General features: G+C 48.3%; 1 protein-coding gene across 1 annotated transcript in view; it reads right to left on the reverse strand.

Moving 5' to 3' along the window:
• The window catches only part of Plek2 (pleckstrin 2), a 16645-nt gene extending 4688 nt beyond the window's left edge, over positions 1-11957 (reverse strand). Inside the window, exons 1-6 of the mRNA XM_021202467.2 lie at positions 11879-11957; positions 5337-5501; positions 2335-2516; positions 1094-1185; positions 618-805; positions 308-409 (exon numbers count right to left, since the gene is read on the reverse strand). Coding sequence (XP_021058126.1) covers positions 308-409; positions 618-805; positions 1094-1185; positions 2335-2516; positions 5337-5501; positions 11879-11920 — 771 coding nt within the window. The 5' untranslated portion in view covers positions 11921-11957. The remainder of the gene's footprint in view (positions 1-307; positions 410-617; positions 806-1093; positions 1186-2334; positions 2517-5336; positions 5502-11878) is intronic.
• Between the last annotated feature and the right edge of the window lie 1832 nt (positions 11958-13789).

The raw sequence follows: 13789 nt of genomic DNA on the forward strand, positions 1-13789 counted from the left end.
CAAAAACAAACAAAAGGAGTTGCTGTGGCCATGGTCATGCAGTCTCTTCACAGAAATAAAACCCAAACAAAGCCAATGTAACAATTACATTGTGTGTCTATTTTTTCAAAACAATTCTTGGGTCTGGTATGTGTAAATGTGCACGTCTTTGGCTTGCTTCTTGTGGCTGGGGAGGGAAGGTTCTGCTTTTGTGGATCCCACTAATGAAGTCTACCCCAGCATCCTCAGCCCTTGCCCCTCTCTGGGCTCATTCCTGTCTCCCCCGAGTATGATGCATGCGTCTCCTCCTGCTCAAAGGCAGTCATACCTGCTTGGATAGGTAGCCTTGTTTGACCACGGTGCCACTTAACTCCATGGTGCTGAGGCTGATTTCCTCCTTGGGGCTTACCTTCTTCTTGTAGCTTTCAGCCTAGTGGGAAGGAGAGAGCAAGCACGTGTTACAAAAGGACCCCAGGCCCAGGGCATGGGGTTACAAAGGCAGAAAATTTGTCATCACAGAAGTTCCTCGTCCCCTCAGGATAGCTGTTCCTGATATTCTGGGCCTTCCCTGTGGCTCCTACTGTCACCACTTCCTTCTCACTCCCCTAGTGGCAAGAGGAACCCAACCTCTAACTTACAAAAGTATACAGGGCTGTGGAGTCATCCAGAAACTGCTCAGCCAGATCGCCAGAGCGAATAGCTCCCATGCTCCGGACCCCTACTGGCCTGAGGAAGTTCTCTTCCATAAGCATGGAGGCCAGGGTCACTGCCTCCAGACGGCTGGCTGCAAAGTTGCTGGAGATGAGCCAGTCCACCAGGGAGGAGCCTGTGTGAGCACAAGGACAAGCACCTGTCAGACCACGAGCTAGCTAGACCCTGGCCTCTCAGGGGCTTAGTCAACGACCTCATTGACGTCAACTTCCCGTGAGGCCTAGGGTTCTACCTCAGAGCAGCCTGATGGTTACACCCAATGCACAGAGCCATACCCACAGGGGGTCCTCACAGGCCATCCCATTTCTTAGCAGGCAGCTCCATCCCCCTTATAAGCAGCTTGAGTGAGCTCCAGGCACTCCACCCCAGGTCTCCAAGTCGGCCACGGGACAGGCAGGCTCACCCAGGAAGGTCTTTTTGTAGGTGCTCCCTTGCTCCATGTTGGGGCTCGGCCGGATTCCACTGCTGGTGTCATGCATCTTGTCCACAATTCGACTACATAGAAGGAAGGCAAAGAAAGGAGCCCGGTCACACTGCCAGCTACAGTTCATGATCCAAAGCAAGGAACAACTGGTATGACACACACCACGGAGACAGGCTCTTATTACACAATCAGAATCCAATACACAGGGTTTTCAGAGGCTCCTCCCTTCTTGGTCATCTAAATGTTCGAATATTTCCACACTAGGCGACTATTACTGTTGACATCAAACTAAACAATTGTGACGGTTTAAAACACAGAGCGTACCGTAACCACAGGAACCTGAGTGGCTCCCTATGATTTGTTACATTTTGTCTGGACTCCTCCAGCTCCCCCTCTGTAGCGACCCTTTTGTAATCCACCTCATCAACTGTTCCTCCCTGTGCTCATCCTGGCTTAGCAGGGATGTAGACCCTCAGACGGTGCACAGAGTAGACTTCAGAGGCTGGGGTGGAGTTTTATGAGTCCAGGAGTAGACTCACATCCCATCTATGACGGGTGTAACTGTGTCTGCCTGTGAGGTAATAGGATATTTCCATGATGGAAACACCGTTTATATATCTCTGACCAGTATCATCCCCTCCACCACTGACTGGCATGACCTGGCGTGACAATTGCTGCTGCCAATGAAAGATCTCTATGTATGTCTTGGGGTGGAAGGTCCTTGAGACTTTGTTTATTCTCATTTAGCTCTGCTGGGCACCTGGCACAATGCATGGCATTCAACAAGCACTCAATAACTGTCCTTTTCTTTTGTTTCCTTTTAGAATTGATAGATAATAATTGTACATATTGTGAGGTACCCAATGAGTTCTTGGACAGCTGAATGAGGGATCCCACCAAACGGGTGACTGTTACCTGACACTGAGCTGTCAAATGAGACCTGACTTAGTTCCAAGCACTCTGCCTTAAGCAAAATGGTAGGTCGTCTCTACCTTATCCGCTGAGGTAGAATGACTTGGTAGAGGTCCTAAGAGGTTACATAGAAGAGAGGAGCCAGTCAAAACAGCATAACCAGAACAGAGAAAACAACTGACCCCAAAGCACAACACTTGAATAGCTAGGCCTGTGTAGTTCTATAGGGTTCTCCCTCCCCAGTAAGCAGGCAGAAGAGGCTGCAGGGAGTCCAGGCAGAGTCAGGGACAGGCAGGTGGCGCACTCACTGCAGGCTGATGTGCGGGGGCAACTTGAAGGAGTTCTTCAGTATGTGGAGTTGTTGGATCTTCCCCGGCTGCCCTGCATGGATAGCCCCTGTTATCTCAAAGGCCCAGGAGTCTCTCTCCTCTCGAGAACAGGCCTCCAGGAAGTACTCAGTGGAAGTTCGGGTCTTCAGTTTAATGAGGAGCTGTGAGAAGAGACAACCAGACAGACCAATCAATTCTCAGGGGGAGAATCAGTCAAGGAAATGCTGGCAGCATGGATGACAGGGTCAGAGAGGACCCAGGAGGCCATGTGTCCAGGGATGCCCAGTGTCCAGCCAATGCTGCAAGTGGGGCTGCACACATTGATTTGGGTACATCCAGGACAACGAGCTCAAGGCCTCCTGAAGCAGCCTTTCCGTTCTACACAGATTATTGCAGAGTACATCCCAACATTGTGGCTCTGAGTCCTCCTCCAGGAACCACAGCCTCACTTCCGATCACAGTTTAAGTATCTCTAAGTCTTTCACTCATTCTTCATTTGGCTTCAGCTCCTTCCCAAAAGGTTTGCCCTCTGCTCCACGCTCAGCCCTTGGTCAGCATCCTCAGAGGATGGATCCTCACCCAGGATGGAAGATTCTGCCCCAGAACTAGGTGGAGAGAGAGGTACGGCACTGCTGACAACCTATGAGTGCAAGGGCTGTGAGCAGCTGTGGACACGGTGGACTCACACTTGGTGGAATCAGTAGACAGTCTTTGTACTATGGGCCGCTTTTGAATCCTTGAACTCGTTTCTGTCAAGCAGCAGTTCACCTCAGGAGAGACTAGAAAGGTTAAGTGGACATCAAACACCTCAACAGCACACACACACACATACACACACACACACACACACACACACACACACACACACACACACTCTTTATGACTTGTTCCTAGAGAAACTGTTGGTTGTTCTCAATCTTTTTCAATCCAAAATAACCAAATAAATACTACAAAATAGCCGGGCGGTGGTGACGCACGCCTTTAATCCCAGCACTTGGGAGGCAGAGGCAGTCGGATTTCTGAGTTCAAGGCCAGCCTGGTCTACAGAGTGAGTTCCAGGACAGCCAGGGCTACACAGAGAAACCCTGTCTCGAAAAACCAAAAAAAAAAAAAAAAAGATTCTAAGGGGAAGAGGATGTGAAGTCGTCTCAGCATACACACTCACCAACCTTCAATGGTTCCACTGACAGACACTTCACAGACTCTTAAGAAGTGGTGTGGTGGCTTGAATAACAATGTCCCCCACAGGTTTATAAAATTGAATATTTGGTCACCAGAGAGTGGCACTGTTTGAAAGAGTCAGGATGTGTGGTCTTAAAGGAAGTGTGTCACTGGGGGTGGGCTTTCAGGTTTCAGAAGCCCATGCCAAGACTACAGTCTCTTTCTTCCTGCTGATGCAGATCCAAACATAGAGCCTTCAGCTCCTTCTCCAGCACCATGTCTGCCTGCATGCTGCCATGCTCCCTACTGTGATGATAATGGACTAAACCTCTGACACTGTAATGTCTAGGCTGCCCTTAACTTCTGGAGCTCTGGCATACCTCCTGCCTCAGCCTCCTGAGTGCTGGGATTACAGGTGTGAGCTACTATGCCCGACACCTAAAACGACTTTTCAGCAATCCATTCTCTCACTCAAAACCTTCAGTAGCTCCCCATTACCCCCATCTGGCCCCAGACAATCTCTCAACACAACTTCAGTGAGCACTCCCTTCTAGCTACACTGACAACCCGTAGTGATGCTTTCCTCTGTAGCTCATATTTACTGCCATTTGGGACTCCAAATTGCAATTACTGTGTGCTGCTGGTGAAAGGAATCACGAGACAAGTGCTCTACCAGTGAGCTCCACTGCTTTCCCAGCCTAACTCTCTCTCTCTGTCTCTGTCTCTCTCTCTCTCTGGTATGTGTGTGTATGTGTGTGATGTGTGTGTGTGTGTGTGTGTGTGTGTGTGGTGTTTAGTGTGGTGTGTGTGTGTGTGTGTGTGTAGTGTTTAGTATGGTGTGTATGTGGTATGTATGTGTGTGATGTGTGTGTGTGGTGTGTATGTGGTGTTTAGTGTGGTGTGTGTGTGTGTGTGTGTGTGNGGTATGTATGTGTGTGATGTGTGTGTGTGGTGTGTATGTGGTGTTTAGTGTGGTGTGTGTGTGTGTGTGTGTGTGTGTGTAGTGTTTAGTATGGTGTGTATGTGGTATGTATGTGTGTGATGTGTGTGTGTGTGTGTGTGTGTGTGTGTGTGTGTGGTCTTTGTATGCACCACATACTCGTAGGTGCTTATAGAGGCCAGAGGGCACCAGATCCCCTGGAACTGGCCTTATAGCAGTTTGAGCTGCCTGATATGAGTGCTGGCAACCAAACTACTACAAGAGCAGGAAATACTTTTAATGGCTAAGCTACATGTTAGCCCCATTAAATATTTTTAAGTGTACACAAACAGTCCTGGCAAGCCTGGAACTCATTATATAGACAAGGCTAGTCCTGAACTCACAAGAGCCCGCCTCTAGGTCCCAGAAGTGCTGGGCTTAAAGGTTTGTGCCACCACACCACACTTGGACCCTCACATATCTTTTTTGATGGTCAAAGCTGACCCTCACTTCTGAAACATATACCCATCAAGGGTTGTAAGCCATCATACTGAGCCCCAAGACAGCACAGTTTCTCACCCTGCTCATAAATCTTGAAGGAAGCAGCAAAGTATAAAGAAAATCTCACCTGTATTCTACTGCTAAGAGACAGCCATTGTTAACATCCGGTGTCTCCTGGTTTTGTTTTGATATGGTACCTGCCCCCCCAGGACACTGGATAATTTAATAGACCACTTTCTCCGCCCCCATCACATTTTATAAATGACAGATGAGAACTGAAAGAGGTTTAACTACTTTCCCTGGTTCCTGGGACAGCCAGGATTTGAACTCAGATCATTTAGTGATAACAAAAGGGCAAGGTGGCTGGAACAGGGTGCCAAGCATCAGGATGCTCACATACCGGCCGGTTTTCATACTCCAGGCAGGGACAGGTGATGGTGCAGCCATCGAGGACGATCCTCCCCTTGGGCGGGGTCACTCGCCGGCCACCCTCTAGCTTGTAATACAGGAGCGTGTTCTGCCGAAGGATGAACCATCGCGCCTTCCAGTTGTGGACAATGTGGCCCTGTGGACAGACGGACAGACAGGAAATCCCAACGGTGAGGTGATGGCAGGGAAGAATACAGCACTAGAGAGAGGAAGCCCGTGACTACAGCAAGTGTGGGTGGAGTCGGTGAACAGTGGAAGAGGGACAGTAATTGTGTCAGCCTCTCCTTTGCTCTTCTCTTCTGGAGGCAAAAAAGCCTTTGACTTTATTCCTATTGGCTTCCGCTCTGTCTATAAATGCCCCCACCCTCGTGGTAAGTCGCAAGCTCAGGCCCTCTGGCATGTGAGACAACCTCTGCGCTATACATCCCAGGACCAAGTCAAAAAGCTCGAGAGAAACTGCAAAATACACAGAATAATCACTCACCTATAATTCTCTTAGTACAAGACAGCCATTGTTAACATCTGGAGTTTCCTTCTAGTCCTTTCCCTTTGCCATGTTTGTATGCGTGTATGCATGTATGTATATAGACAGGGTGTGTACATGTATATTATGTGTTGTGCATATATTAGATGTGTGTGTGTGTTTAGACAGGGTCTAACTGTGAAACCCTGGAACTCATGATTCTCCTGCCCCAGGGGAGGTATGACACAGTTTTAATTCCAGAGCTCTTGAAGCAGAAATAGGCAGATCTCTGAGCATTCAAAACTAGTTTGGTCTACATAGCAGGTTCCAGTCCCCGTCTCAAAAACAAAATAAATAAGTAAATAACATTTTAAAAGACAATTTAGTGTGTGTGTGTGTGTGTGTGTGTGTGTGTGTGTGTGTGTGTGTGTGTATACCTAGAGACTGAAGCCAAGGCACCATGCATGCAAGGTGAGTACGTGAGTACTCTGAACTTATATCCCCAGCCCCTGGTATATAATTCTAAAAATATATTATAAACAATTCTTTGAGGATGTATGGTGACAAAATCAAACCAGGGCCTCAAAAATGCTTGGTAAGTACTCCACCACTGGATTTAAAGCATTCAAGCATTTGTTTGTTTGTTTGTTTGTTTTAAAGACAGCAGGGTCTTACCCAGGCTGGATCTGACCCATGATCCTCTGGCCTCAGCCTTCTGAGTTCTAGGATTATAGGAATAGATCATAATACCCAGAAAAGGATGTACTGTTGTTTTTTTTTTTTTTTTGGGGGGGGGGTTGGTTTTTCGAGACAGGGTTTCTCTGTATAGCCCTGGCTGTCCTGGAACTCACTCTGTAGACCAGGCTGACCTCGAACTCAGAAATCCGCCTGCCTCTGCCTCCCGAGTGCTGGGATTAAAGGTGTGCACCACCACGCCTGGCACAAAGAATCTTTTTTAAAAAGATTTATTTATTAATTTTATGTATGTATGTATGTATGCCAGCATGCCAGAAGAGGGCTTTAGATCCCGGGATAGATGGTTATAAGCCACCATGTGGTTGCTGGGAATTGAACGTGATGAGCTACATAGTCGGATGAGGAAAGCAGGCAAGAGTAGGGTGGGGATGGAGCCTGGGGATGGAGCCTGGGGATGGAGCCTGGGGGTGGAGCCCTTGCCTAGTCTTTTGTGTGGTCTTAGGTTTGATCCCCAGCACCAAAACCATAACAGTACTTCCCCTTAAGAGACAACTGCATGATTCCACATGACTTGGCCACTGAGTCCCATGGGGCAGGGATGGGGAAGTAATGGGTTCCTGGTAGGCAGAGGTTTCCCATTCTATGTCATAGTTTGATCTTCATACCTTGAAGGACTTTAAGGAGAAGCAGAACAAGCGTAGGGTCTCAGGTTGGAAAGATCACTCTGGAGTTGGGGATGTAACCCAGAGACGGTAGAGTGCTTGCCTAACACACACGAAGTCCTGGGTTCCTCCCAGCACTGCATACACTGAGCCTGGTAGCACATGCCTGCCCTCAGGAGGTGGAGGAAGAGGGATCAGAAGTTAAGAATTATGTAGTTACCCTTAGCTACATAATAAGTTCAAAGCCAGACTGTCTCAAAATTAATCAATTGATCGGTCGGTCACTCTGATCAGGCTTAGTGGCACTCTAATCTGTAATCATACCTGAGACGGGAGGGTCACAAATCCGAGGCTACAGGGGGAGACCCTGCCTCAACAAAACAATCACTCTGCCCACAGTGTGCTGGAACAAGTGAATGAAACAGTGAGACTGCAGGGAGAACCTTACCAGGAGGCTTGTGGGATATTCTCGCACCTCACTCCATAGATAAGCCACAGTTCACACAGGCAAAGTGAGTCTAGATCCAAATAAACCCAGCCCCCACTCTACCCCGACACTAGTCCCTGTGCATGGAGAACCTCTCTCTTCAGGTCTCTTGTCTATAAGCCACGGATTGGGGCAGAGGCCAGCTCCTTTAGGGGATGTGAGAGATCCCACTTGATAAGCTTGCATCCCATGGTTATACTAAAGAAGCTCAGAACGTAAAATGCAACAGCTGGAGACACTCTCAAAGAAGGACACTCTACTCCTGCTTTAATGATGAGGAAACAGCCAGGCAGGGTAGTTGTATATCCCAGCACTCGGATACAGAGTGAACTCAAGGGCAGCCTGCTCTATACAGCGATACATTGTTTCACAATAAAGAAGTAAGTAGAGCTGGAGAGATGGCTCAGCGGTTAAGAGTTGACTGCACTCCAGAGGTCCTGAGTTCAATTCCCAGCAACCACATGGGGCTCACAACCATCTGTAATGGGATTGGATGCCCTCTTCTGGTGTGTCTGAAGACAGCTACAGTATACTCACATACATTAAATAAATAAATAAATAAATAATTTTTAAAAGATGTAAGTAAATAAATAAAATAAAGGTGAAGAAACAGACAGTTATACCCTACAACCCCCAAAGGAGAGTTGGTACTTATCATGGGATAAATTGTGTCTCCCAGAAGAAACGTTGAGATCCTAACTTCTGATACCCATGAATATGATCTTATTTGGAAATAAAGTCTCTGTAGATGTTATCAAATTAAGATGAGGCCACATCACACTAAGGCAGGCACTAATCCAATGTGACTGGTATCCTTACAGAGGAAAGACTCACAGGAGGGATGGTCATGTCATGTGACATGGTGGAGCGGCCAGAGGCTGGAGTGATGGATCTACAAGTCATTCGAATGCCAAGGGTGTCTAGCAACTACCAGAAGCCAGAGGAGCAAGTGGGGGTTCTGCCTGGCAGGCTCCAAGGGAGCACGGCCCTACCAGGACCTTGAGTTTTGGACCTCCAGCCTCTTAAACTCCTGGAGTCTTTTTTCTTTTTGGCATACTGTTTTTCTTCACAAGTGGCTTATGTGATGGTTAGCCTGCATCCTCACCTTGGCTGGGTTTGGAATCACTTAGGAGACACACTCATGGTTGTATCTGAAGGTGTTTTCAAGGTTAGACAGAGAAAGGGAGACCCACTCTGAACGTGGCAACATTGGCTCATGAGCTAAGGATCCAAGGCTGAACAGGAAGGGAAAAGACACCCCAGCCTAGCCCCGCTCCCTGTCTCCTGGTCTCCCCAGATGTGAGGAATCCCCAGCTGCAAACCCCACCCCCATGACATCTACCAGGCCTTTCCCACCACGACAGACTCCCAAACCAGGAGCCAGAATAAACTCTGCTTCCCTTCATTTGTTTTCTGTTAAGTATTTGGTCAACCCAACTGGAGAAAAGAATTTCCACTTCTGTCTTTTTCCTCTTAAGATCTAATACTGTAAGCATTTTCAACATCTGTATAACCATTATTTAATTAATCATTTGTTGATCTCAGGAGATACGTAGGTAGTTCCCAGGGGGTGTTTGGTTGCAGGGTCTCCCTTGTAGCCGAGGCTCCAACTTAGGATCCTCCCCCTTTAGTCTCCCAAGGAGGGATAAGCCACTACACCAATCTTCTAGAAGTTTTCATACATAGAAAGTATTGTGTGGCACTGGGACATAGTTCAGCTGGTAGAGGGCTTGCTGAGCTGGATTGACTCCTCAGCACTGAATAAATTGGACGTGACACTACAAGCCTAGGAGTAGCACTTGGGAGGTGGAGGCTGATGGATCAAGGCGTTCAAGGTCATCCATAAATACACAGAGCGTTTGAGGCCAGTGTGGACAACATGAGACCCTGCCTTAAAATCAAAACAACAAACAAATACAGCTTTCCCTGCCTTTCCTTGAGATGGAGTCCTGGAGTCCTTCAGTTGACATTTCCAGGCCGGCATGAGGAACAACAACATCTGTTTTGCCTCTTAGTCACAGAGCTGTGTTCCCTGACCCCAACACACACACACACACACACACACACACACACACACACACACACACACACACGGCTGCTCCTCTCCCTGAAAGCCAGGCTTGGCAAGTGCCCTATGTTTTGTGTTAAGTTTGGTTTCTTGTCTGGGCAGGATAAGGAGCCAAATCCATCATGCCCCTGCCTGCCTGCCTCCAGCTAAGCCTTCCAAGAGATGGCTGTTCTACTCTCTGGCTTCCAGCTCAGGTTTTCGCCATCCTAGGGCTGTGAACTTTCCCAAACTACTCAGTGCCATCACGGCCCTGTAACTTCCCCAGTGGCACAGACTTACTGCTGCCACGTGAGAGGAACGTGGCATGAGAGGAACGTGGTGTGTGGCATGAGAGGAACGTAGATTTACGTGGCAGTGGGAGCAGACAGTGATCACAGCAGGGGTCCCCGGCCAGCTCCCTCATTGGGCAGGAACAAACAGTGACCCCTCTCTTCCTGACACCCTGGATTCTAACCCAGGCCTCCCAGAAGAAAAGGGCAATCGTTCTCCTCGGTGTGTCAGGGTCCCGGTGAGCCTCAGCCCTCCTGTCTCTGCATAGTAGTGGTGGTGGAGAGTCATGTAGAGAACCTAAGGAATAGGCAGAGTCCCACAAAGATAAAATAAAAAATAGTCCCACCTATTTGAAAGGCTTGACCTGGAGGTAACCCCGCTCCTCCATGGGCTTCTACCTCAGCCTGGCAATCACCAGGCAATTCCACACAACACAAGCTCAGACACCTCACAGACTGCAGTACAGTGCGAGTCAGAAATTCCCCACAGGCTGTCACTGTGACCTGGATGAACCATAGTATCATTTATATGACAAAGACACAAAGTGAACGTGGAATTCTGGATAGATGGACACCAGTCCACTGATCGGGCATCAGCTTCCCACCCTCCTTGCTTATAGCTTTGAATAAACCTTGCCTCTCCCTAGCCTCCCATATCACACACTGTGCAAAACAATGCAGATATCTTGTAAACAGAGGATGAAAGGGACTTGAACCTTCAGGGCTAATGGGGCTGATGTGACCCAGTGAGCCAATGAGGAGGACAGTTTTTTTACCCTTCATCACCAAGCTTCCTAAGACTGTCAGCCCAGAACAAGAGCCAAAGGGTCAGCTGCAAATATGTATATATATATATATATACACACACACACATATATGCATACTATGCATGCTATTATACTAGTATAAATATTCAGTGTTGACGTCAATGTTAAAGTAATTGTTTTAGGAGTTAAGAGATTGAACCCGAGGTTTTCTGAATGCACTGAACTGTAAAAGTTTCTCTTTTAGGTTCTTTCGTTCATTTTCTACCTAGGCATCCTGGCGGTCCCACAGTCCCTGGTTGGACTCTTGTTTCTTCAACAAGGGTGATGCGGGAGGACTAAGGATGGAGCTCATATCCTAATACTCACCTACTCTAGACAAGCTCTTTCATCTTGCTAATGCTCAGTCTCCGCTCTAACAACAGAGGGGAGAGAGGAGGGGAGGGAGGGAAGGAGGGAGGGAGGGGAGGGGTGGTGCCTTTTTCCTTTCAGGTTGTAAATTGCACAGCATATCCATGGTGCCTTATGTTTCAATATCGTACTGTTAGGTTTAATTGAGACATGGCTGTGCATATGCATGGAGCACATACATTGGGTTGTCAATCATAGGCATGGCAGCTCCATGATCTCAAACATTTATTAGTGTTTCTTGGTGTTGGAAACATTCAAAATCCCCTTAGCTACTTGAGAATATACTCTTAACTGCGGCCAGCCACAGTTAACTCTCTACCACAGAAGGTCATTCCTTCTTTCCAGCCGTACCTTTTAACCATGCTCTCTCCACCCTGCACCCACACCACTTTATGGTACTTTAATAAAGTGTGGTATGTGTGTGTGTGTGTGTGTGTGTGTGTGTTGCTATGGACCAAAGCCAGGGCCTTGAGTATGCTAACCATGGGTCATGTCCCTGGCTTCGCCCTCAATTCCAGTAAATTGTTTTAAGAGATCCACCTGAGAGAGTAAGCCCTGAACCAAGCAGGATCAGCCTGTGCATGCCAGGCCGGCTGGCCAGTGGGAGCACTTCGCCAGCTTGTCACCTTGTCCAACACTTGCCCGCCCCGCTGTCCCCATGGCCACACGGGCGCGAGGCCAGAGCGCACTCACCCTCTTGACGAGGAAGCCTTCCTTGAGCACGCCGTCCTCCATGTCGCCAGTCCAGGTGAGCTGTCCCCGCGCTCCGCCGCTGATGCCGCCCGCGCCCAGGAAGCCACTCCCTCCGGGAGACGCCCCCTGGCGCACATCCAGAGCCAGAGCCTACCGCCCTGCAGGCAGGAAGTCTGGCCCGGTCGGGACTTCTGAGCGGACCTTCCCACGCCAGGTGCCCAGTGTGCCAACCCTACCCCGCACCGCCCGCGGCGATCGCCCAAGAACACGACCCTGGAACGGTGTCTATAATTGTGAGCCATTCCTGAGTGCGGAAGAAACAGAGGCAGAGGAGTGTGTAGAGCACGCAGGAGAATCACAAGTTTAAGGTGACTGGCATAGTCTATAGGACACATTCTCACCTCAATGTGTACTTCACACCATCCTCATCTCAAAAGCAAACAACCAAACCGAGTCAGAGTCAAAGGTTTTAGCAATTCGGGGTGAGTTTAAAGAGCGTGCAAAATAATCGAGTCGTCCGTGTAAGAAATATTGTAACGCAATATTTTAAAATAAAAATTAACGCCTATGATGAAGAAAAATTTCCGACAGAATCAACACAACGTTCTACCACATCATGTTGGCACCTGAAACAAGAAATCGTCGGTAGTGCTGATCTGCATAGAATACCTGATACCTTTGCTCCTCAGAGGGAACCGCCTGCTAGGCAGGACAAAGGCCCTAGGTTGTCTGGATTAGAGAGAGAGACAACTGCCAGCAATGGAAAGACAGAGACGCCATTCAATCTGGCTCCCAGCACACCCTAGTGTCCCTATGCTGAGCTCTGCCCCACATGCCTCTGTGGTCTGTGACAAACATACATCTTCACCTGTAAAGCAAGAAACCTGGCAGGGGCCATAGTATTGTGTTGCTAGGTAACAGCTTCCTAGATCTTAAATCCAAAGACAACAGAGGTTCCATTCTCTTTCCAATAGTGCTAGGTTTTATTTGCAATACCCCAACTCCAGGAGGCAAATATGTGTTTTCCAGGAAACTGAAACTTGAAGTCATTGAAGTCACTCAGAACCACATCACCCCAGGGCATTGCAAGAACACCTGAGCGGGGCTCAAACCCAGGGTAGCAGAAGCTGGGAAAGTCCGATCCTATACCTCTGTCGACTCCTTTTGGGAGGCATGGACTGGGCCTTGTCTTTAGAAAATGAGTTCTTAAGTGGGTTCTCTGAAAGGGGGAAGTTGGTTCTTTCTCCTGGGAACAGCTAAGGTGCTTCCTTGGAGGGAAACCCCTGTCCCAGCCCACCCTGTCTGATTCACTGGACCTTCAGTGTGACTCACCTCCTCCGTCTTCCCCAGTCTGTCGTGAGTGCACCACCAACCTACTAAGGAACCGCAATGACATAAGCCCAGCTCAAGCAGAAGAAAACAGACAGCAGGAACGCTTGGACTTGGGGAGGAGGGAGGGAGAGGAAGGAACCTCCAGACTCAGGCAGACACCTTTTAGTTATGAAGGGCCAGGCAATGCCTATCACATATCAGTGTGCAGAGAAAGCTGTTAGATCAGTGTTTGTGTGCAATGACTCATAGCCTGATGTGAATTCTATCATTAGAGAGTCATTTCTTTGGCTTTGGATAAGAATCCTCTGTTTACATCCAGTAGATCCTTATTCACAATGAACACTTTGGTTTAATGAGTTTGTCAGAATGACCATCTATCCCTGGAGAATCAGAGCTGGAAGTGTGGGCTGAGGCAAGATAAGTCTCAAAGCCTGCTCCAGTGACACTCCTCCAACAACGCTGCCTCATTTTAAAAAAATTGAGCTCTAACTTTTTTTTTTTTTTTTTTTTTTTTTTTGGTTTTTCGAGACAGGGTTTCTCTGTATAGCCCTGGCTGTCCTGGAACTCACTTTGTAGACC

Source organism: Mus pahari, chromosome 7 (assembly GCF_900095145.1).
Source record: "Mus pahari chromosome 7, PAHARI_EIJ_v1.1, whole genome shotgun sequence".
Taxonomy (NCBI): domain Eukaryota; kingdom Metazoa; phylum Chordata; class Mammalia; order Rodentia; family Muridae; genus Mus; species Mus pahari.